This window comes from Apodemus sylvaticus, chromosome 22 (assembly GCF_947179515.1).
Source record: "Apodemus sylvaticus chromosome 22, mApoSyl1.1, whole genome shotgun sequence".
NCBI lineage: Eukaryota > Metazoa > Chordata > Mammalia > Rodentia > Muridae > Apodemus > Apodemus sylvaticus.
Window position 1 is genome coordinate 43,764,160 of NC_067493.1, and position 22,797 is coordinate 43,786,956.

Consider the following 22,797-nt stretch of genomic DNA (forward strand, 5'->3'; position numbering starts at 1 on the left):
GGGACTCTGCAGAAGGGACCAGTCTGATGGCCGTCGGCCCAGCAGAGGAAGACACCTACCCCAGCAGAGTGCACCATGCACTTGGGCGCTCCGGTCGTGCCCGAGGAGAACATGATGAACAGAGGGTGGCTGAAGGGCAGCTGTTCAAACTCGAGCTGCGGCGCCTGCGCACCTGTCCCGCTAGCCAGAAAATCATCCAGGAACACACTGCAGGTGGGAACAGGAGAAACCAACAGTGAACATTCCAGAATGCCAGAACAGCTCTGCTGATTCTGCTCCCAGCTAGATCAGGGCCCAAGATCCCTCCACATCTACCACAAGAGCCTGGAGCACTGGCTTGCCTGGTATACAAGGATCCTGAGTGGGTATGGAAGGAAGCCCTATGCCTGAGAAAGAGAAGAGTCGGGCTCCCAAATCCAAGGTGGCTAAAGGGGAAGGCAATGGAACATGAGGATTGGACACTGGAGTTGCTTGGATCAAGGGCTGGCTTTTAGAGACACCACACACGCGTGCATACACACACACCAGCAAGCCTATCCACTATCCACAGCCCCAGGACCAGTGTGGACCAGTCCACTTGCTTGTTCACCCTCCGCCTTCTGATGAGCAGCCAGGGACAGGAGTCCCTGCCCCACTCCTGAACCTGAAGGCTTCCCCACCCTAGGGCAGAGGCAGCGAGGCCCCATCAGGAAGGCAAGGCCGGAAGCTACCACAAGCAAATCTGTGTCGCCCTCATTTATGACCTCCTGGGGCCTCCTGCTAGCAGTCTTGTGTAAACGGCTGACCTAGAATAAATGCGACGAACCCAAGCCTGCCCTGCCTCAGCCCACAGCCACCAGAAGCTACCAGATGTGGGTGGCCCAGAACCACAGAACAAATAGGAACAGCGGGTCCCCATTTTCTGACAAATCAAACTCCCTCGTCCAGGCAAGGAGGTGGGATGTCATTCGACTGAATGATCTGCTGAGGCTATGACACCAAAACCCGCCCAACCAGGCATGAGCAGTCGTGCCCCAGAGACCAGGGGAGAGCCTTAACAAAGGACATTCCAAATGATTCTGACAGCAGCCCCCCCACGCACACCTCCTCCGCAGTCCTGTTTGATGGAGCGCCAGTCTAATGGACGCTTCCCACAGAGAAAAGCCCTTTCTTTCAAAGGCTCTGTAATTCACAGTAAATAACCATTGCCTTTCTCTTCTAAAAATGAAAAAACAAACAAACAAGAAAAAAAAAAAAAAAACAGGAGTGGCTCTGGCCTGCACTCTCTGAACCAGCAGTCCACCCTTGAGGTGTATCTGTGACAGCCAGCAATCTTGAGGAAACAATGGCAGCACTCAGCACCTGGGGTCTACTGAGGGGACTTCTGCATGTTATACAGAGCAAAAGCAACCAGCGAATGAGGTTCTCCTGCTATCTGGCTGTAAGTTACCAGGGTCAAGCAAAGGGCCCAGAGCCACAGGTGAAAACACCGGGAAAGGCTCACAACGGACTCACACACTGCCGTGGTTGTGGGTGGCTTCAAGGGACAGAACCTACTGGGCCTCGAGAGGACACACGTTACCCACAGCCAACTACACACTTGTACCAGTGCTGAACTATTGAAGGCACAGAGGGATGTACCATCCGCATCTGGAGGATGCTGGGAGCAGAGACAGGTGAGTGGCAGTCACAGGGCCACCCAGCTGGGATCAGAACCCAAGCAGGCCTTGCCAAACTGCATGTTGCTCCCAGCACTCTTCCCAGGAAGCAAGAGCCCCATGAGGAACAGACCCCAAGGCCAGTCAGCAGTGTAAGAAATAGCAAAGGGAGGCAGAGGCAGGCGGATTTCTGAGTTCCAGGCCAGCCTGGTCTACAGAGTAAGTTCCAGGACAGCCAGGGCTACACAGAGAAACCCTGTCTTGAAAAAAACAAATCCAAAAAACAAAACAAACAAACAAACAAAAAGAAATAGCAAAGAAGTCTTCACCAAATACTAACTCCATGTTCAGTACAAAGAACTCAATAAAAATTCAGTACAAATCTTTATATCTCCCCACCTTATAAGACTTTTAGGCAAATATTTTAATACCCACCCACTAAATCTTTGTTTGTTTGTTCGAACCTGCCTGCCTTTAGCATGAGCTAAGGCTGAGGGGAAGATCCCTGAAAGAGTTACCAGGTCATTTGAGCTGTCCCTAGAAGATCAAAAGGTCCACAAACAAAAAAAAACAAACAAAAAACCCTTGACCTAATCACGGACAAACTACCAGAACAGCAAAGGAGGGGTCAGCAGCAGTCAGAAACAAACTGCATCGTGCCCCAGTGTCCTGGGGTTTGTGACCAACACCCCTCAACCCCCTGTAGGGACCAAAATCTCCAGTATGTAGACCTCTTTGTAGAAGGCAACAGTATCAACACATGCTCCCGGCCCTGGGTCACCTCCAGAAGACACACAGTAGGAATGCTGTGTACGCAGTGCCCCGCCCCCATAAGGTCTGCACATGCTCAGTGCAGACTCATGTTTTCCAAATGCTTGCCCTTTGTACTTGGTGAGATCCACAAAGGAGGAACCCACAGATCCACATACAAGTCCACTCACACAGCATCCACATGCAAGAACAACCCTGAGTGTGCCGGGCCACACGGGTTACACGTGGGAGCATGCCCACGCACACAAGTTATGTAACACCAGCCTCCTCCGCCCAGTCCACGAAGCCATGCCTGGAGCCCTCCCAGACCCCAGCAAGATAGGAAGGAAGCTGAACAATTCGTTGCTGTGTGGTGTGGAGACTCATCCTGGAGGCTTCCCGGGCTCCGTACCAGTGAGGCTTTCAGGACATCAGATATCCCGGTCCTAGCCCAGCGCGCGTGGGGGGAGGGGGGGTCCTCACCTGTTGGGGATCTTGGAAATGTCTATCTTCTCCCTTGGGAGGACATAGGGGATCAGCACCACGCGCTGCAGGTCAGGCAGTCCTGAAGGAGGAGTGGGTGGGACAAGGTCAAGGCTCAACTGTTGTCTGAGCATGCGCCCAGCACCATCTGAGGGGCGGGGCTGGGGTGTGTGGCCCACAGGACTTCTGGGGCAACCCCTCTCTTCGCACACATGCACATGCATCCAGAACTCCTGCGGAGAGTCCCATCTCTGTGTGCATGTACATGCACATAAGTAAACTCGGGACTCCGGGAACACACAAATCTGACTGGTGCATACACGCCCCCGGGGCAGGACCCCGAGTACCTTTCACAACTCGCTGCAGCTTCTCCAGGTGCCCGTGCTCCTTGCCGTTGTAGACAACAGCCTCCACTGAGAAGATAAGTTTCGGCTGAATTTGAGAAAACCGATCCAGAACACCCTGAAAATGAGAGGATGGGTCATCGGAGACTCTACAGGCAGGAGAGGAAACGCCATTGTCAGCACTGGACGCAGCCATTTGTCCCTAGCATCTGCAGCTAACACAGGCAGGCCACACAAACCCCAGCCACATCTAGGAAGCGGGGGGGGGGGGGGGGGCCACCCAAAAAAGACTGCAGACTCAGCCGGGTGTGGTGGCGCACACCTGTAATCCCAGCACTTGGGAGGCAGAGGCAGGCGGATTTCTGAGTTCGAGGCCAGCCTGGTCTACAGAGTGAGTTCCAGGACAGCCAGGGCTACACAGAGAAACCCTGTCTCGAAAAACCAAAAAAAAAAAAAAAAGACTGCAGACTCAAACGCATGTCCTAAAAGGTCCAAGTCCCCCAGCAGAGGGTCCTCGCCGCACCTACCACAGACCTCCACAAACCTATGTCTGCCTCCTGGAGAGGTGCAAGGTTCTCTGAAACATTGATGCAGGAGGAGCCTGCATCCTCCTATAAGTGTTTACATTCTCCTGTAAGAATGGGTACCGCTCAGTAAACCCTGCCGGGAAAAGCAGGCTCACCCACAGAACTGTGTACCATACACAGGGGAGGGGAGGGATCCACAGCCAACCAAGGGTAGCCCTTTCCTACCTCCCATACAAATAAATGTGGACAGGCACAGCCTTGGGACCCCTCTGCTGCAGCCCCAAGGGGAACAGATCAAAGTACTGAGGTAGACGTCCTCAGCCCCCTACCCAGGAGAGGCCAGGAGGCGGGCATCACTGCCAGGGAAGCAGGCCAGGCAGGCGGAGGCATCTTGGCCCAGGAGGGGCTCTATTCCTCTCCTCTCTGTGCTTCTGTCAGCAGCTGCTCTGAGATCCCCACAGTGACAGCACACATCACAGACAGCCCCCCCCCACGTGGCTGCAGGCCCAGCCACCTGCAGAGGATCATTAGGTTAATTAGGGCCCTAAGTGTGACTAATTAGCTACTCCTGCAGTGTTTCCAGAGCTCCCCAGGAGACTCTCAGCAGAGAGGGGTGCTGACTCAGCAGGAATCTAAAGAGGGGCAGCTCTAAGTGGGGGGCCCCTCACCCACCCACCACAGCAGCAGCATCCTCAGCCCTTCTGGAGGTTTGATGCACCCTAACACCTGATCACCTCAGAGTTAAAGGTTCTGAGACTCGCATCACTTCAGTGATGTCATTTTCCCAATCCCACACAGGCACAGAGGGTCCAATTCCATCTCCCATGTGCCACTAGCCAGGGAACCCACGAGGGTCCCTACACTCCCAAAATATGAACAAAACCAGAAAGCCACGGGGGAAACAACTGCTGGTTCTGCTGCTTCTGGTTCCAACTCTAAAGGAGGATGTGCAGTGCAGACAGCTCGGAGAAGAAAGAGGCCAGGCAGCCGGGCAGTGGTGGCGCACGCCTTTAATCCCAGCACTTGAGAGGCAGAGTTCGAGATCAGCCTGGTCTACAGAGTGAGTTCCAGGACAGCCAGGGCTACACAGAGAAACCCTGTCTCAGAAAATAAATAAATAACAACAACAACAACACAGAGTTCAAGGTCAGGCTAGGCTCCCAGTGAGACCCTGTCTCAAAAACAAACAAACAAAAAAACCTGCCGAGATGACTCAGAGAGAGGGTAGAGGGACAGAAGTGACTCAACAAAGTTGTCCTCTGACCACGTATGTGCTGTGTCATGCATGCCACACAGACACAACAAACACACACTATCATCATCATTATTATTATTATTAGATGATGATGACAACAACAAGAGCTAGGCATAGTTAATCCTTTAATCCCAGCACTAACCCTGAGGCAGAGGCAGGAGGATCTGTGTGTTTGAGGCCAGCCTGGTCTACAGAGTGAGTTTCAGGACAGCTAAAGCTACAGAGAAGCCCTGTCTCAGAAAATAAAAACAAAAACAAAATAAACAAAAAAATAATGAAGTTTAAAACTAAAACCTAAGCCGGGCGTGGTGGCGCACACCTGTAATCCCAGCACTTGGGAGGCAGAGGCAGGTGGATTTCTGAGTTCGAGGCCAGCCTGGTCTACAGAGTGAATGCCAGGACAGCCAGGGCTACATAGAGAAACCCTGTCTCAAAAAAACAAAAAAAAAAAAAAACAAAAAAAAACCTAAAACCTAACGGAAAGAATGAGACAGGCAGACTTCACTGGTAAAACTTATTTTTTCACAGGAAGATAAAATTCTTGCCAAATCTGATTGGGAACAAAGTCAGTTCCCCCTGGCTCTTATTCACACTGCCCCACACAGAGTGGCTATCCCCTCAGACAGTCTCTGACGAGGGACCACCTGCCCACCCATGACCACAAGCATGCAGCAATGTGAGGTCTAACCTTCTCTGTGAGGCGCTGTCAGCCCTGGGAGTCCACAGAACCCCAGTGTGGTACTCTGGTCAGAGTAGAGGGAAAGGGAGACTCCCCTCAGAGTGATGAAGACTCTGCTCCTGCCCCATTCCTCTTCTCCCGGGCTTTGAAAGTTCCCTTTGGAACTAGAGAGATGGCTCAGTGGTGAAGAGCACAGGCTGCTCTGTCAGAGGTCCTAAGTTCAATTCCCAGCAACCACATGGTGGTTCACAACCATCTGTAACGGAATATGATGCCCTCTTCTGGTGGGTCTGAAAACAGGTACAAGTGTACTCATATAGATAGATAGATAAATAGATAGATAGATAGATAGAGATAGAGATATAGGTTTTTTTTTTAAAAATATGGAAAAAAGAAAGCCCCTTTGCACCAAAGCTCCCCCTGGCCAGGGCTCCAGGGATGAAAGCTCTCCATCCTCTATCCTGGACTAACCTGATTCCCCTCCAACTCTTGCCTTTTGAGTGGTGAGAGCATCCAGGACCCGGTGCAGTAACAATAGTACCCTGCATGTCTCCCCCCAGCTTTACCCATTCCATCAACAACTGGTGCCCAGACACTACAGGACTCCCGGACGTCTGCAGCACAAGCACAGACACGGGGCCTGCCCTAGTCTTTGCCATAAGAACGGTTCAGGAACTCCGCGCCTGCTCCGTATCTGAGACCTGAACAGGGCTGGAGGTAGGAAAAAAACAGTCGTCGTCGGTAAAACTACAGAACAATGCTGGAAGCTGGCAACCTGCTGGCATGCTCACACCTCTGAGGTCCAAGGTGACTGTCTTCACGCACCAGAAGAAGGCATCGGGTCCCATTATAGATGGTCATGAGCCACCATGTGGCTGTCAGGAATTGAACTCGGGACCTGTGGGTTCAACTGTCTAAGGCATGCCCTCCTTTGACTCTCGAGGCACCAAGATTGAGGAGTACTGCTAAGAGGAAGGGCTGAGTTAAGAACTTCGAGCAGACAGTGTCAAGAAGCCAGCGACTCAACTGGAATTGCAGCCTGACCCTGGCTAGGGACCAGGGCTCCCTGACACAGGCTGCTATGTTGGGGAAACACTCAGAATAGGTACCAAGATGGAGAGAGGTTCTGAGGTGCTTGGGCAGGACCACCCAAGGGTGGTCAGCACCTAGAAGGGAACCCACAACCAGGCATGGGGCCAGGGATGATGGCCAGATAGAAGGAAGGTCAAGTCTGCTATAAAGCTCAAGGCCAGAGAAGCTGGGAAGGAGCTAGCCTGGGGCAGTGCCAGCCCGTCCCGTGCAGGGCCTCCATCTCAGAGGACCATCTCCACTCACAGGTAACCATAAGGATGATCCACCAGCCAGAGGCCTCAGGCTCAGACATCACAGAGACACTGTCAGTCTTGCCGACAGTATCCAGGCAGCAGGGACAACAAGCGTTTCCACATCAGAGTCTGCAGACCGCAGCTCAAGTTCCCCTCAGATGAGGGGATGAGGTAGAGGGCTTGTGAGGAGCAGCTGGCCCGCTGAGCTCCACAGAGCCATGCAAACTGCCTTGTGCTACAGTGAACGCCTCACCATGGGGGTCTGACCTGAGCCAGTGCTTAGCAACTAGTCAGGTGTTGAAACCAGAGGCCCATGTGGAGTTCCACAGATGGCCTCCCAGAGTGAAGACAGTGGCTGTCCTAATTCCACGCACAGAACACTCAAGCGGCTGAAGTGTATTGTGAGAAGCAGGGCAACGGGCTGCAGGCTGAGCCCTAAGCACGTGGGGCTTAGAGGGTGGCCTCCCTGATGTCTCTCAACAGCAGCAGCAGCAGCAGCAGCAGCAGCAGCTCAGAAGACAACAGAAAAAACCTGAAGCGGCTGGCAAGGATGGCGCTGGGTGGGTCACCTCCTGTGGGGCAATGGCCCACAAGCCCACACGTGTGAGCTACACAGAGCTCAGCAGAGCAGCAGCTGGCAGAGGGGCATTGATAGGGAGACTAAGGCAGGCCCAAAATGGTTCTCCTCATCCCAGACAAATGTGCCTGCCCTCCCTGGAGCACCACAGCCAAGGGCACATCCCTAAAGGACTCCTGGTCACTGACAGTGATTCCGACTGCAAATCCACCTGCCTGCACCCCACCCTACTATAAAATGCCTGGCTTAAAACACACACACACACACACACACACACCAGAGCTGGGGATGTGGTTCAGTTGACAAGATTGCTTGCTTAGTATATGTGACACCCTGGGTTTCATCCCTAGTAGTCCATAAAACCAGAAGCAGCATGGTACCCCGTAATCCCAGAGAGGTGGAGAAAAGAGAATCAAAAGTTCAAGGTCAGCCGGGCAGTGGTGGCGCACGCCTATAATCCCAGCACTCTGGGAGACAGAGGCAGGCGGATTTCTGAGTTCGAGGCCAGCCTGGTCTACAGAGTGAGTTCCAGGACAGCCAGGGCTATACAGAGAAACCCTGTCTCAAAAAAAACAAAAAAAAAAAGACCCCCCCCCCAAAAAAAGTTCAAGGTCCTCCTCAACTACACTGTGAGGCTGAGACTGGCATGGGGCTATCGCTAGGGTCCATGTGGATTTGGGACTGACCTCACCAGGAGGATACCCTCTGTGATTGACAGCAGAAGACAAGAATCGAAATGGGAAAGATATTCCTACCCCATTGCAGGTTACAGAATATATATGAATGGCACTTAGCTGGGCACAGTGGCACAGGCCTTTAATCCCGGCACTTGGGAGGCAGAGGCAGGTAATGTAAACTAGAGGCCAGCCTGGGCTACAGTGAGTCCAGACAGCCAGAGCTACATAGAAAAATGGTGATAACATCTGTCTCAAAAAATGTTGTACATAAACATATCTCAGAAATTATATATATTATACATATAATGTATAATTTGATATATAACATAATGATATATATTATATTTATATATAAATTATATATTGATAACATAATTATATATTATATAAGTTACATATAAATATATTTATATTTATCAATATTACTTAACTTGTATAAATATAAATATTATTTAATTTTCATATATATAAATTAAAGGGGGTATGGAAAGCCTAAGACAAGGCACTCTCTCTCCTCAGGGAAAGGCAGAGCTCTGACCAGTTCCAGTTCTCTGTTCCCATTCCAGACCCTCCTTCTGGCTGGTTTCCACCCTGAACAAGGCTGATCAGTATTGGGTAAGCAGTCTGAGCAGCGGCTTCAATGACTTTGGATCTGTCCCAGCACACAGTTCACAGGGAACAGGTGTGGAGCGAACACTGGGCCCACCAGAGGACAAAGGACCAGGGCCAGTAGGCAAGAGGCTGCTGCTCCTGAAGTCGTTTAAGAAGCTGTCATTTATCTGTCCCAAGACTTAGCAGCCAGGTCGCAGGCCAGGCAGCTCTGACCTGGCTGCGCTAGACTCGCTTCCTGTGTAAGGCCGGGGAGCGGACCAATGAAAGGAGACCCTCCCAAGAGTCTGACTAAGAGTCTGGCTAAGCACAGCATCCCAGAAGGAAGGCAGCCACCTCCTCCCATCAGACCCAGCCAGAATGGAGCAGAATGGAGGCGACGGTAGAACCCTGCTGCCCCCTAGTGCCCACGACAGCAAACAAACATCATACGCCCAGCGAGCAGCCTGCAGCTGGGACTCCAGACTGCAAGACAAAAAGCCAGGAAGCCACTAATGGAAACCTGTCCGCAGGCCTCTGGTGGTAACTTCTACCCAGAAGAGGGCAGTCCAGACCTGAAGGGCATTTCGCCACCCCGTTTCCACCATCTGATGGGCAATACTAGAGCTCTACCTCAGGTCCACAGCCCCACAGGACACCCCAGCACTGAGGACAACTCTCCCTCCTGGTGAGCATGAGCCGACAATTACTGACCCACAGTTAGGAAGATCCCAGCCACGCAGGCCCCTGGCATCCATCCTCTCGATGCTGAGGGGCACTGTGGATCCCCATCCCAGGCTCTGGACCTCAGGTGAGCAGTCTATCCCAAAGGCCTTTCTGTCTCCCTACAGTGGCCACTTCCTGAGGGACCCAAGCAGAACAGCACCCAGGGCCACCTTGTTAGAACGCCCCATGAGGACACTCAGGGCCACCTTGTTAGAACGTCCCGTGGGGACTCCATAGGCCCCAACTAGCTCATACAACCCCACAGAAGATCCTAGGTAGGGCCGGGAGTCACCTGTGGAGTTTCAGTCTAGGCCAAACCTTGCTGGTCCCAGACAGTCCCGGAGTTAGGTATGGGAGAGAGCACAGGAAGCGCCATTAGGCAGGGAAAGGGCACCGAAAGTGGAAAAGGACACCCAGGCATCACCTCAGCCCACTGGGCCATGGACCAAAGTGGTGGGCCCTGAGCAGCCCCACTCCACCTCTACGGGAAGATGCGTTGATATCTCAAAAGCCTTTGCCAAGAGAGCACACTTTAAAGCAGATGTGAGTTTACACGTTCACACCTGAAGCATGAGCCAGGGAGCGCAGCCCAGACTCAGCTCATGCACTCAGACCAACCCTCAGCTGCTGGCCACACCAACTGACCCAGCTTGGGTCAGAAGCAGCTGACCCCAGGACAGCAGCTGGCACGAACACCACATGAAACAGCTGGCACAGACGGCACGTGGAACAGCTGGCGTGGCCACCACAGGCCCTCCTAAAGTCAACACTCTTCTGGCACCTGCGAGTCCATGATGTCCACAGCCCTACTGACCCAACGATTATGGCCAAAGCAGGCCTTCCTCAGTTGCTACAGCACACTCCAGCAGCCTGGGCCACTCCAGACTGCCAGGAGCCATTCTCACAGAGATCTCAAAACCCCCTCCTCTCAGCCACTTCCAGCTTGCTTTCTCTAAGCTGCCTTTAGAAGGAAATGTACTAGTTTAAAGATTAGCCAAGTAAGCTAGATAGTCAGTACGTACAGAGCTCACCCGAGTGAGCTCGAACAAACGAAGCTCACCTGTGGTTAGGTTACCATAGCAACTCCTTTCCACTTCACCTCCTCATGATCGAAATATGATGCCAAGTTCCTACTGCACCTGCCAAATCTTCGCTGCAATACTGAGAGACAATTCTGAGAAACTGTTCCTGAGATATGATGCTAGCCCCCTGAGATTGTTCCCCAAATACAATGACTTTGCCCCTTCACCCCCTCCCACACCTGCTTGCTTGCCTTTATAATGCCTTGTGTGAAAATTAAAGTTTGACAGCTTGATCGAACAGATTTGCTGTCCGGTTCTTTTGTGTCTGTCTTGTCTCTTGCCTTCCCCTAGATGGTTCCAGGGACCCTGTTGACTGTCCTGTAGGTCGGGACACCAGACACGCTCCTCAGACAACCCAGCCCAAGAAGATCAGAACAGACATCAGGAACCTCAGAGGCCCAAAGCCTTCATGACACCAGACCAACACTGGCTGCTGCCCAAGCCACTGGATACACACACACACACACACACACACACACACACACACACACTAGTGCTAAACGGCACACATCACTCCATAACTGAGAAGCAAGAACCAGAGGACAGGACCTTGAAGAAGGAAACAAGGACCAGTTTGTACACTTGGAAACAAGGTCCAAGTCAAGCGAGGCAGCTTATGCCTGTAATCCTAGAATTTGCAAGTCTAAGGCAAGAGGATTGCCTCAAGTTCAGGGACCATCTGAGCTACTATGACTTTTGTCTAAAAAAGGAAAAAATTAAGTTAAATTACTCAAAACCAGATCCCTGTTCGGTATGAGTGTGTGTGAGGCCGTGTGTTCAACTGTTTAATCCCCAGCACCGAAGCCTTCCCCGTCCCTCTCAGGGCTGCCCAGAGAGACACTGGCGGCTCAGCTCAGCCAACCAGAAGCTCCAAGGGGGTGAGGAGTCCCACCCCGCCCGGGACACTCTTTGAACCGGTGGCACCGCTCTAACAGGACCCCCACTCACATTCACGCCAAAGTCCGGTGAGGTAGAACTCCAAATGGCTCCGATGCTGGCAGCGGCCAGCATGGCCTCCACAGCATGCGCACTATTGGGTAGATAACCTGTGGGAGGGAGGGAAGAAAGCCTTGGGTTGAGGGAATCAAAGCAACAGACTTCCAGAAGTTTCCCTGGGAGACCTAAAATATCTGAGAAGCAGAAATGCCAGCCAATCCACTCACTGTACCTCGCAAATCCATTTTCTACCCTTGAACTGGAACGACCCCTATGGCCTCCGCCCATCTTCCCGGCTCTTCTCCCTCACTGTGCTCACTCCACTCAGTGTTCTGAGCTTCTCCTGCCCCAGGGCCTTTGCACAAGCTGTGGTGCTTCAGCACAGCACCGCATACACCAGTCTTCCACACTCAGTATACACCTGTCCTTCAGCTCATAAATCACATGGCACTTCCCCATGGAGGCCTTCTTTATAAGAACCACAGTGGGACTCCCCCTTTGCTGGGAACATTGTACCCGCCTGACCCTGTGTGTACCAGGGATTTAACCTGGGGTTCTCAGGTGAGGGCAAGGGTTTCACCTGTCTCCATCTTTGCTTTGCTGAATGCCTTTCGGCCTGCCCCATGCACCCTAAGACAGTGGTTCTCAACCTTCCTAATGCTGCAAGCCTTTGTGGAACAAGAGAGGACAGGTGAACACACACACACACTACATGTAAACCTTTGTGACAGAAGTAGTGGAAGCCCTATCACCAGGCAGGTTGGCATCTTGACAGGGAGGCAGGAGAACATCTATGGGCAGAGGAATCACCATCAACAAGACAGCTCTGGGGACAGGGTCACAGACAAGCACCCACTTGGGGCTCTGAACGACCTTCTCCAGAGAGACAACAACAGTCTGGCCTCTACCTTTCAACGCTCACACATGTCCCCTGATAGTCCACAGGCACTCGGAGGGCACTTGGGCACAGTTCCCCTCAGCCCCACAAGGGTACTCTGGTACCTGGCAGGTGGCAAGGCCCGCTGCTGAAGTGCTCACTCACCCGTGAGCAGAACTCAAGAGCTGCTTCACTGTGGACACCCAAGGGAGGCCGGACTCACGGCCCAGGGGAGCGCGCCATCTAGCAAGCTCCCCTGCCCTCACCTCACTAACCAGCAAGCAGCCCGCCCTCTTCCTAAGCCATCAGGACTACCCTGGGGACCATATTGCAAGCAAAAGAAAACAGCTATCAACAGTTTAATGCATCTCCTCAGCCCTGCAGGTACCCGTGCCTCTTACATGGCCCTCGAGTGGAGCGACAGTCAGGACAGAGGGAAGCCGACAGACCATGAGCCACAGGAGGGCAGGCCAAGAGCCAGCCAGACTGAAGAGCCCTGGCCGCTGGAGCCTCCACAGGAGAGAGCCCAGTTGAGAAAGGCTCTCCAATGTCTCCAGGCAACCCTGGCTCTGTGGCTCCCTTCTCTCTGAAACACCTGCTGCTGCAGACTGATTGGAAAAAATGCTAATGAGGGCTGGCTGGTGACCCGGGGTGGAGCCGTGCCAAGCACTGGCCCTGAGTTCCAATCCAGCACCAGGAAACAAACTGGAGGGAAAAAAACAAAAAGGAAGAGGCTTCGGCATTGCTTAGCCAGATTTTAGAAAGTGGCGGCTAGGGGAGGGGCTGGAGAGATGGCTCAGCGGTTAAGAGCACTGGCTGCTCTTCCAGAGGTCCCGAGTTCAATTCCCAGCAACCACATGGTGGCTCACGACCATCTGGAATGGGATCCGATGCCCTCTTCCGGGGTGCATGAAGACAGAGCACTCACATACATAAAATACATAAATAAATCTTTCTCATTTATTTATTTTTTACTTATTCACTTTGCATCCTAATCAATCTTTTTTAAAAATTAAAAACAAAACAACAACAAAAACCTGATAGCTTAAATAAGATCAAGAAGGACACACAAAAAAGAGAAGTTTCAACCTTTAAAGCCCGCACTGGCTGTATGCAGAAGGACCAAAGTTCCAGGCCAGCCTGGGCGACATAACAAGGGCCGGTCTGCAAATGACCACAGATGAAGCCCTGAACGGACTGATTGCTGGCCCAGCCTCCCACGCGTTCACCTCACAGCTATTTATTAGACTCCAGCTGGGCGCTGGGCCTTCCACAGCGTGGATCAGGCCAGGAACGGAAGCAGGGCCATCTTCAGGGACAGACACAGAGCCTGTCCCTGGGGGCTGCAGAGCAGACCACCAACATAAATATGCCATCACAGGCCTTGAACTCACAAGGAAAGCCAAGCTGAAGCTGGATGGGTGAGGAATGGCCCAAGTGTTGCCAGGGTGGCCCCAGGGGAGCCGTGTCTGCTCATCCTGATGCCAGGTGCAGCGGGGACGCACGGAACACAGGCGACAGAGTGGCCCGTGCCTTTCCTGCCAATCAGCACAGGCTGTACTCACACCACACCCTGGCCCCTACCTAAGAAGGAGCTGCAAGGCTCCGGGCCAGCCCTGGACCTGGTCCCTGTGATGTGGCTTCAGACCAACCCTCTGCAACTGGCACCTGCAGTCAGGCAGTGCCCTCCCTCTGGGAGAGGCATACTCTGCCAAAAACAGCACTTAACGACTCAGAGCATGGCTCTGGCCTACAGCCTTGTCCAGCTGAGGGTCAGGGATGGAGCCCCAAGCTGCCCTGGAAGAATGATTCGCCCAGGCACACCCTTCCGGCACTAACTGAAGTTACTGGGGAAAGACAGATCCTCATAGGCCTTCCTGCTGCTTGGAACTCAACTCGAAAGGAGACCTGCAAAGGGGGCTGAGCTCTTAGCAGGAAGAGTGATACCATCTGAGGGAAAAATCGGGTGCAGGGCCGTTCAGGAGGGACAGCCAGGCCTAGAGGCCTGCAGACTCCAGTGTACTTCCTGAACCACAGTCCCCCACAAGCTCCTGGGCCCAAGTCCAGAGGCTCCCCCCTGCCCACTCCCACTGCCTGAGGGTTCTGCACATCTCTCTTCCTGTCTTGGGTCGAAAGTGGGGAGGGAGGCAATGAGGAGTAAGGCTTGGAGCAGCTGGGAGGTGGAGGAAAGGTAGAGGTAGAAAAAGCCATGACAGATCAGAGCGGGGCATCTGTCACAGTGCCCTTGCTCCTACAGACACCTTGTTCCCAGCAGCCGCAGGGCCTTTGCACAGGTTATGTCTGTTGCCTGGATCCAGTTCCTCCTCCACGCTGCCCCATGGCAACAGCTAACTCCTGCACGCATCTCTGTTAGTCCACGGACTACACAGACCACTCTTGGACATTCTTGCCCCCATCCACTCAGGAACCACAACAAAGAGAACCCCTGCCCCTTCCAGAACAATAAGAGGGGGCTCAGTTTATCCTTCTTTATCTTTGCTTTTTGTTTGTTACGTTGTCATTGGTTTTGTTTTGAAACAGGATCTCCCTGTGAAACCGGTCTGACAATCCTCCTGCCTCAGCCTCCCCATTCTGAAATGACGGGTGTACCAGTACACCCAAGACTCTTTCTGCAAGTCACCCTGTGTCAGCCCTGACCCGTGGCCATGGTCATACAGTGGTGTGTTCTACACACGGCTAAACAGTTTTTTAGTTTCAAGTCTCTCCACTTTCTGGGTCATTTTGTTGTTGGTTTGAGTTCGGGTTCTAAGGATTGAACCATCGCAGCACTAAAAGGCATTTACCAAAGAAGGGAAGGGAAGGGGAGGAGGGGGGAGGGGACAGGAGGGCAGGGAAAGGGGGGAGGGGAGGCCTTACCGACCACACGGTCGCCTTTCTTCACGCCCATCTTCCTCATGGCTGCTGCGAACAGAGCCACCTGCTGCCGCAGCTCTTCAAAAGTCACCTTCACAATCTCCTCTCTGCCTTCCCCTGAGGAGAGAACAAGGACTGCTCGGCTCAGGTACTGATCGGGATGGGGATCAATCCGTGCCCAAGAGAAGGGGACCTGGACATGGCCCGGGGTGGCGCCACTCCACAGAAGAACCAGGCAGGGTGGAAGCCAGCCTCTGACCCCCAAGGTGTGACCCCCGTGAGGAATCGCTGATGAAAATAACCAGACTGGTGGGGAATGTGGGAGGAGCCCACGGCCTTGGGGGTTACACTGCACAGACGGAGGGTGCAATACGGACACAGCATATGAACGGCTGTCGCCTGTAGCGCTTCCTGGTCCTGCCACATGGCCATCACCAGAGCTATGCTGTGGTCACAAGCCCCTCACAGTCTGTCACCTCCGCTTCTAGGTGTCTGAGTTAAGAAGTTTTATGGCCAGCCCAGCCCAGCCCAGCCCCCTGGAGACTAGCCTTGAGCCTCCCCTCCCTGTGACACACTTGGGACTCTCCCAGGTTTCCAGCATCAGTCAGGAACTCCTTCTCATTGCTGTTGGCCAGGCTTTGAGGATTACCTTTTGACTGACTTAACTAGCTAATCCAAAACTTGAACAGTGCAAATTTATAAAATAAATAAATAAATAAATAAAAGGAGCTGGGTGTGGTGGCGTGAGCGGCAAATCCCAGCCCTCAGGGAGCCGAGGCAAGCCGACCTGTAAGCATGAAGCCAGCCTGGTCTACATAGGGAGTTCTAGGCCAGCCTGGGCTTCATAGTGAGGTCCTGTTAAGCTCCACCCCCTCAAAAAAAAAGAATACTAAATGACTACTGTTGCTGGAAGAAACCTCACTATGAGGGTCTCTCTAAGACCCACAAGAGTCCTCACCAAAGAAATTATGTCAAAACATCAATGCCAATTTTCACCTATTCATTAAAAAGGCAGAAGTGTTGCCTCAGACAGCCCCTCCCAGCTGCACAGGCCTGGCCCAGGTGACCAATGGGGATCACTGTGGGGACCACAGAGTGACCACTGAGCCTTGGTCATAAAAGACATCACGGCAACTAGGCCTGGGACCTCAAGCCAATCATCTTAGCTCCTCAGGAGGCTGAGGCTGGGGAGTCACATGCTCCAGGCCAGCCACCGCCATTTAGTAAATGACACTGTTTCTAAGTCAGTGGTTCTCAACCTTCCTGATGCTGCCACCCCTTAATACAGTTCCTCATGCTGTGGTGACCTCCCACGATAAAATTATTTTCACTGCCACTTCATAACTGATTTTGCTCTTACGAATCATAATGTAAACATCTGGTATGCCACCCCTATGAAATGGTTGTTCAGTCCCCAGGATGAGAAAGAACCGCTGCCCTAAAGAAAAATGACTGGTAGAGATAGCTCAAAGTACACAGGCCTATCACTGCACAGAAACAAGATCCTGCACCTCCCCTGTGGCCCACTGAGGGGAGCCAGCGGCCATTGTGAAAACTCATATGTGCAATGGAGAGGCCTTTGGCAGGAGACAGCCCGTCAGCCAGCTAAGCCGAAAGGACTGAGGTAGAAAATTTGTCCAAGATGGATTGTCTGTCTGTCACCCTGCACAGCAACTGGACTGGAGTCCTCCTTGAGGAAACAATGACCTCGGGAAGGCACTAGCCCTTCGACCATCATCTTTGAGGCAGGGCACTTTCTGGCTCAGAACTGCAAGCACCTTTCCACAAGTGAGCGAGGCCTCTTCATCCTAAGACACAAAACTGGTGTCCCCCATGTGCGTGGGATGGACATAAGCCCCCTAGTCTCTCTTTGGCCCTGCTGGGCTGGTCCTGCAGCCACTCCTGTGCCTTTTCTATCAGGCCACGGTACTCAGAGACAAAGCGCGCTGTGCAGACGGCTGTGCTGACAAAGCCATGTCGGGCTGAGGGGCTGCTGGCCATTCACTGGAGCGTGAAAGCTGACGTCCCTGTAGATTCAGAGAAGCCAGCCTGAGTGCTGCCGCGGATGCCTGAGTGAGCAGGGCACAGTCAGGCAACACCTGTCAGGGGCAGGCGGCAGGGAGGAGACAGGGCAGATGGCACATGGTCAGAAATCAATGTGTTTGCTTCTCGGCACCTGAATGGCTTGTTGGCTGTCAGAGAGCCACGGCCTAAGGGCATCCACCACTCTGAAGCCGTGAGGTAGGAAAGCTAGCCCAGCAAAGCTCCAGCCTTAAAGGGAAGGCACAGGGGAAACTGAGACAGACAGAAGCAGCCTCCTCGACTGCTCAGAGCAGAGCTTCCATGAATGCCAGCTCAGCTCATCTGCATTCCTATGAGAGAGGGGGCAGGGTGACAAGGAATCGGGGAGCATCTTCGGTTCGGTACCCACCCAGGATGCCCGCACCACAAGCACTGAGAAGCAGTTCCTCAGTTTCCCCTAAGTCTCAGGTATGCCAGTATGGTTTGGGATATAAGACTGGAGACTGTTCTCATTTTGCAGTGGGAGAAAGCAAGAGTCCACGGAGCACCGGAGTACTGAGTGAAGCACTTGAGTTTATATGGGTCGGAGTACTGAGTGAAGCACTTGAGTTTATATGGGTCGGAGTACTGAGTGAAGCACTTGAGTTTATATGGGTCGGAGTACTGAGTGAAGCACTTGAGTTTATATGGGTCGGAGTACTGAGTGAAGCACTTGAGTTTATATGGGTCCAGAGAGGAAGGTAAGGTGGTGTCAGGCCAGAACCCTGGGCCTGGAACAGAGTGGCCTTCTCAAGACTCAGACACCCAGGCAATAGGGCCTTGTGGGTATTCAGGAATAGAATACCAACAGATGCAATAAGACAGACCTTGAAAAGCTGAGACTAGCCCAGTGTGGTGGCACACACCTTTAATCCCTGCACTGGGGAGGCAGAGGCAGGTGGCCAGCCTGGTCTACAGAGCAAGATCAGGATAGCCTACGCTATACAGAGAAACCCTGTGGAGAGGAACCACCTCCCCCCACCAAGAAAGAAAGAAAAGCTGTCGCTAAGCACCAAGGCCATGCAGTAGGACCGACTCCAGGGACAGGAGCCAAGGAATAGATGAGTTCTCAGAGAGAAAGAGAAAGCAGACCCTCACCCTGTACCCGGCAGCTCTGACTAGAGCCAGTCCCCCTCAGCCCCTCGGCCCACCAGTTACTTCCTCTTAGACTATCTTATTTCTTCTTCCTAGCACTAAGGTCACCCCCTCCTTAAACCCCCAGCGTTTAAGGAGGTTTAACCCCCAAAATATCAACCTCATGAGAGCAGGGAGCTTGTCTGTACCACTCAAGGCTGCAGCCCTAGCATCTGCCTGGGTCTGAGGAGCAGGGGCATGAGGGGGTTAACAGAGACGCCAGTGCTCCTAAGAGCAGGAGAGAGGCTGGCAGGCACCTGAGTCAGAGCCACAGTGGGGGGGGGGGGGGGAGACGACACCAGGGGAGGAAGAAGCAAAAGGCATTCAACAATCTGTGAGCACTGTGAGGAATGTGTGTTTTGGAAGTGACCGCGTTCTGAGACCTCAGGTCTGGTTCCCCGAGACATGCTCCAGGAAGCTACTGTGAGAACTAGACAGTCGCCATATTGGAAATCGCACTGATTTCCCTTGACGGACAAGTCCACAGAATTCCTGTGCCAATGGGTTGTTCTGAGACACACACATACATACACATACAATGCCCATCTCAACCCAACAACAACCCTGAAGTAGGTGTTATCGTCAGTTCCAGGTAGCAGTGCAGAAACAGAAACAGCCAGAGAGGCTGAGCAACTTACCTAAAGTCACACAGCAACAGCATGAGGCTGGGCCTTGAACTAAAATCCTCACTCAAGATCATTTAGTTTTATGCCAAGCCCAAGGATCTGACCCTTCCCCTAGCAACACTTCTTCAATTGACCATTGACCGCTGTCAGACTGGGACAGGCACTAGGCATGTGACAGCTAAGAGCACAGCACACTGGGTTCTTTTCAGAAGCATTAGGGCCAAACACCAGTGGCTCTCGCTGGTAGTAAATGTTGTTCCTGTCCAGAAACCAGAACCTTCGGTTACAAATGCTAATGGCTCTGGGAAGCTCCACCCACTCCACTAAGCCCGACCCCCACCAGTGTGATGGACTGCCTGACTAAAGGGTTATTACTCAAAGGGGAGCATGCAGCCACCTGAACAGCCACGAACTATCTCAAACCAGCATGGGCCACCTGAGTGGTCCTCTTGTCTCTCATGCACACAGATATGCACAGAAGTGCTACTGCACAGTCCTGAACATGGACAAACATGCACTGCACATACACAAGAAGGATGTGGTGGCACACATCTTGAATCCCAGCACTCTGACAGTAGATCAGCAGAGACAGGAGGATCTCTGTGAGTTCGAGGCCAGCCCGGTCTACAGAGTGAGTTCCAGGACAGCCAGGGCTACACAGAGAAACCTTGCCTTGGTGGGGGAGGGGGTCGGGATTGAGGGGAAAGATGACAGAAACAAGCCACAGTCCCTGGCCAGCCCTCTCCATCTCCCAGCAGAGGTGTCCCATCCCAGGAGGATGCTGACACTCAGCTGGAACCCAGGAGTCCCTTCACACCCACAGGGTCATACACATTCGCCACCCAGGATACCCATGGGACTCACGGGCCACGTAAAGGGCGACTCTGTCATTCTCCTTGTGCCGCAGGAGGTTCTCTGCGTAGTTGAGGCGGCTGCCTCTGAACCACTCAGGGACATCTGCAATTCCTTTGGACGTGTCCACAACCTGCAGAGGGACAGCAGAAGGGAGCCAGAGGCTCAGTGCAGAGCCTGGTGACATCACCCAAACACCAACCTGAAGAGACAACACAACCCTGCCCCCAGGGAAGCCACCCCAGAAATTCTTACAACAGAGTTTCCTGAGCACCTAAGACAATGGCTGCTAAAGAGGAAGTAAAATAAAGGAAGTGGGGAGTGCAGGCCTGCCATCCCAGCACCTGGGGGCGGAGACAAGAGGATTAGGAGTTTGAGGCCAGTTTGTGCTACACAAAAGGAAGGAAGGAGGAGGGAGAGGGAGGGGTGGCGCGGGAGCCACCAGCACTTGGGAGACAGAGGCAGGTGGATCTCTAAGTGTTTAAGGCCAGCCTGGTCTACAGACTGAGTTCTAGAACAGCCAGGGCTACACAGAGAAACTCTGTCTGGGGTGGGGGTGGAGGGGTGGGGATGATACAATGTCTGAAACCGGAACTGGGATATAGCTCTGTAGCAGAGCACCTCTCAGCATCCCAGAGACCTCCGATTCATCCCCAGCACAAGAGTAAACGATGAAAAGAAAATGTGTCAGAGAGCCTTGTCACACAGACATGCTACAAACAGGAGGCAAGCCTGGGCCCCGCGCCCCCTCCCCCAGCCCACAATTCTGCCGGAAAATGACTCTGCCTTTCCTGTGGTGCGGAGACCTTAGTCTCTGTCACTGAGTGCTGGCATAACAGCCTTACAGAAGGCTTCACTGCAAACCAGCGGTGAAATGTGCTTCAGACATGGGACTCTTCCCGGACATCATTTTCCTGACCATCGAAAGGAGCAGAGAGCTCTCTGAAAAGTCTCCTCAGAGACCACAACAACAAGAATATGCTTGTTCATACCTCAGACTGCACCCTTCAAAGCCACACACACACACACACACACACACACACACACACACGACATCTCATGCCAGTGAGATGTGAGGAGGAAGGCCTTTGGGGTTATCTGAGCCTGGGTCTTCCCAGGCTAGCCCAGGCTGGCTCCAAGCTTGCAGTCCTACTGCTTTGGTCTCCTGTGTGCTATTTTTAATTTTTCTTATGTTATCGTTTGTACGGGTATTTTGCTTGCATGAGTGTCTGTGCACCGTATGTGTATGGTACCTGTGGAAGCCAGAAGATGAGATTGGATCCCCTGCAACTGGAGTGACAGATGGTTAGGAGCTGCTGTGTGGGTGTTGAGAATTGAATCCAGGTCCCCTGGAAAAGCAGCCGATGCTCTTAACCTCTGAGCCACCTCTCCAGGCACTGCTCTGTTACATTTTCAAAGTGTGCGTGTATGCATGTGCGTGTGTAAGGGGTGTGGTGGCATGTCCACGGCCATGTGAGAAGACCCGAGGACCATCTGCAGGAGATGGTTCCCTCTCTATCATGTGGGTCCCAGGCATCGAGCTCAGGTCATTGGACTTGGCACCAAGAGCCTTTACCCACTGAGCCGTGTTGCTGGTCCACACATGGGATTAGCAGGCATGATTTGGTATTCCCTAAGCAGCATTTCACTCGGAAGCAACCATGTAAGGAGACAAGAGTGTGGCCAGATTCACTCACCTCATCATACATGCGTGAATAGACGATTCCACTGAACTTCCAGAACTCAGCCCAGAAGTCCGAATACGACCGGACGGACCAGTGGTATAAGTCATTGTAATTCCCTAAAAAACAAGCAAAAATGGCAACTCTTCAGTCTAGCCTCAAAGGGTGGCCCCTCGGGGGAAGCCACAGGCCGAAGGACCTCACATGCCAGGGACTCAGTGACTCTGATGCCCCTGAATGACTGGGAGGAGCTAAACCTTCATCCACAGTCCCCAAGAAACACAGTGAGATGGTGTGTGTGTGTCTGTGTGTGTGTGTCGTGTTTCGACAGCCCAAGGTACCCCCAAACCTTTGATCTCCCCACTGCAGTCCTCCAGTCCTCTGGAATTACAAGAGTATGCCACCATACCCAGCTTTGTGTGTTTGTGTGTCTGTGTGTTTACATGTGGAGGTCACAGGTCAACCTCAGGGGTCATTCCTCAGTTATTATCCATTTATCTGACTGGATTTTTTAAAGATTTGTTTATGTGTATGGGTGTTCTGCTTGGATGTTTGTCTATCACATGTATGCCTGGTACCCATCAAGGTCAGAAGAGGGAGTCTGGTTCCGTGGAACTGGAGTGACAGATACTTGTCAGCCCCCAAGCCAGTGCTAGGAACTGGATCCAGGTTCTTGGTAAGGACAGCATGTACTCTTACCCATGGGGTGATTTTTTTCTAGCCCCAAGCTTATTTTTTTTTGAGACAGGGTCTCTTACTGGGGACCTGGAACTGGCTAAGTAGGTTAGACTGGATGGCCAGTGAGCCCCAGCTGTCCACCTGTGTCCCCCACCCCCCAAAGCAAGGATTTCAGGGGCACCTCAGCTTTGTCTTCTGTGTCTTAGGACCCAGTTCAATTGCTTATGCTTGCAGAGTATACATCTCTGCCATCCCCTCGTCTCCCTGATAGATAGATAGATAGATAGATAGATAGATAGATAGATAGATAGATAGATAGACAGATACATACATACATATGTATACACACACACACACACACACACATATATATATATATATATATATTTTTTTTTTTTTTTTTTTTTAATTTGAGGCAAGGTTGGGG

The 22,797-nt window shown here is 52.5% G+C and overlaps 1 protein-coding gene across 1 annotated transcript in view; it reads right to left on the reverse strand.

Annotated features, from left to right (window-relative positions):
• Aacs (acetoacetyl-CoA synthetase) overlaps positions 1-22,797 on the reverse strand; it is a 42,403-nt gene that overhangs the window by 12,719 nt on the left and 6,887 nt on the right. The window contains exons 2-8 of the mRNA XM_052168112.1: positions 21,708-21,811; positions 20,023-20,143; positions 15,341-15,454; positions 11,599-11,696; positions 3,218-3,332; positions 2,871-2,952; positions 60-207 (exon numbers count right to left, since the gene is read on the reverse strand). Of these exons, the coding sequence (XP_052024072.1) occupies positions 60-207; positions 2,871-2,952; positions 3,218-3,332; positions 11,599-11,696; positions 15,341-15,454; positions 20,023-20,143; positions 21,708-21,811 (782 nt within the window). The remainder of the gene's footprint in view (positions 1-59; positions 208-2,870; positions 2,953-3,217; positions 3,333-11,598; positions 11,697-15,340; positions 15,455-20,022; positions 20,144-21,707; positions 21,812-22,797) is intronic.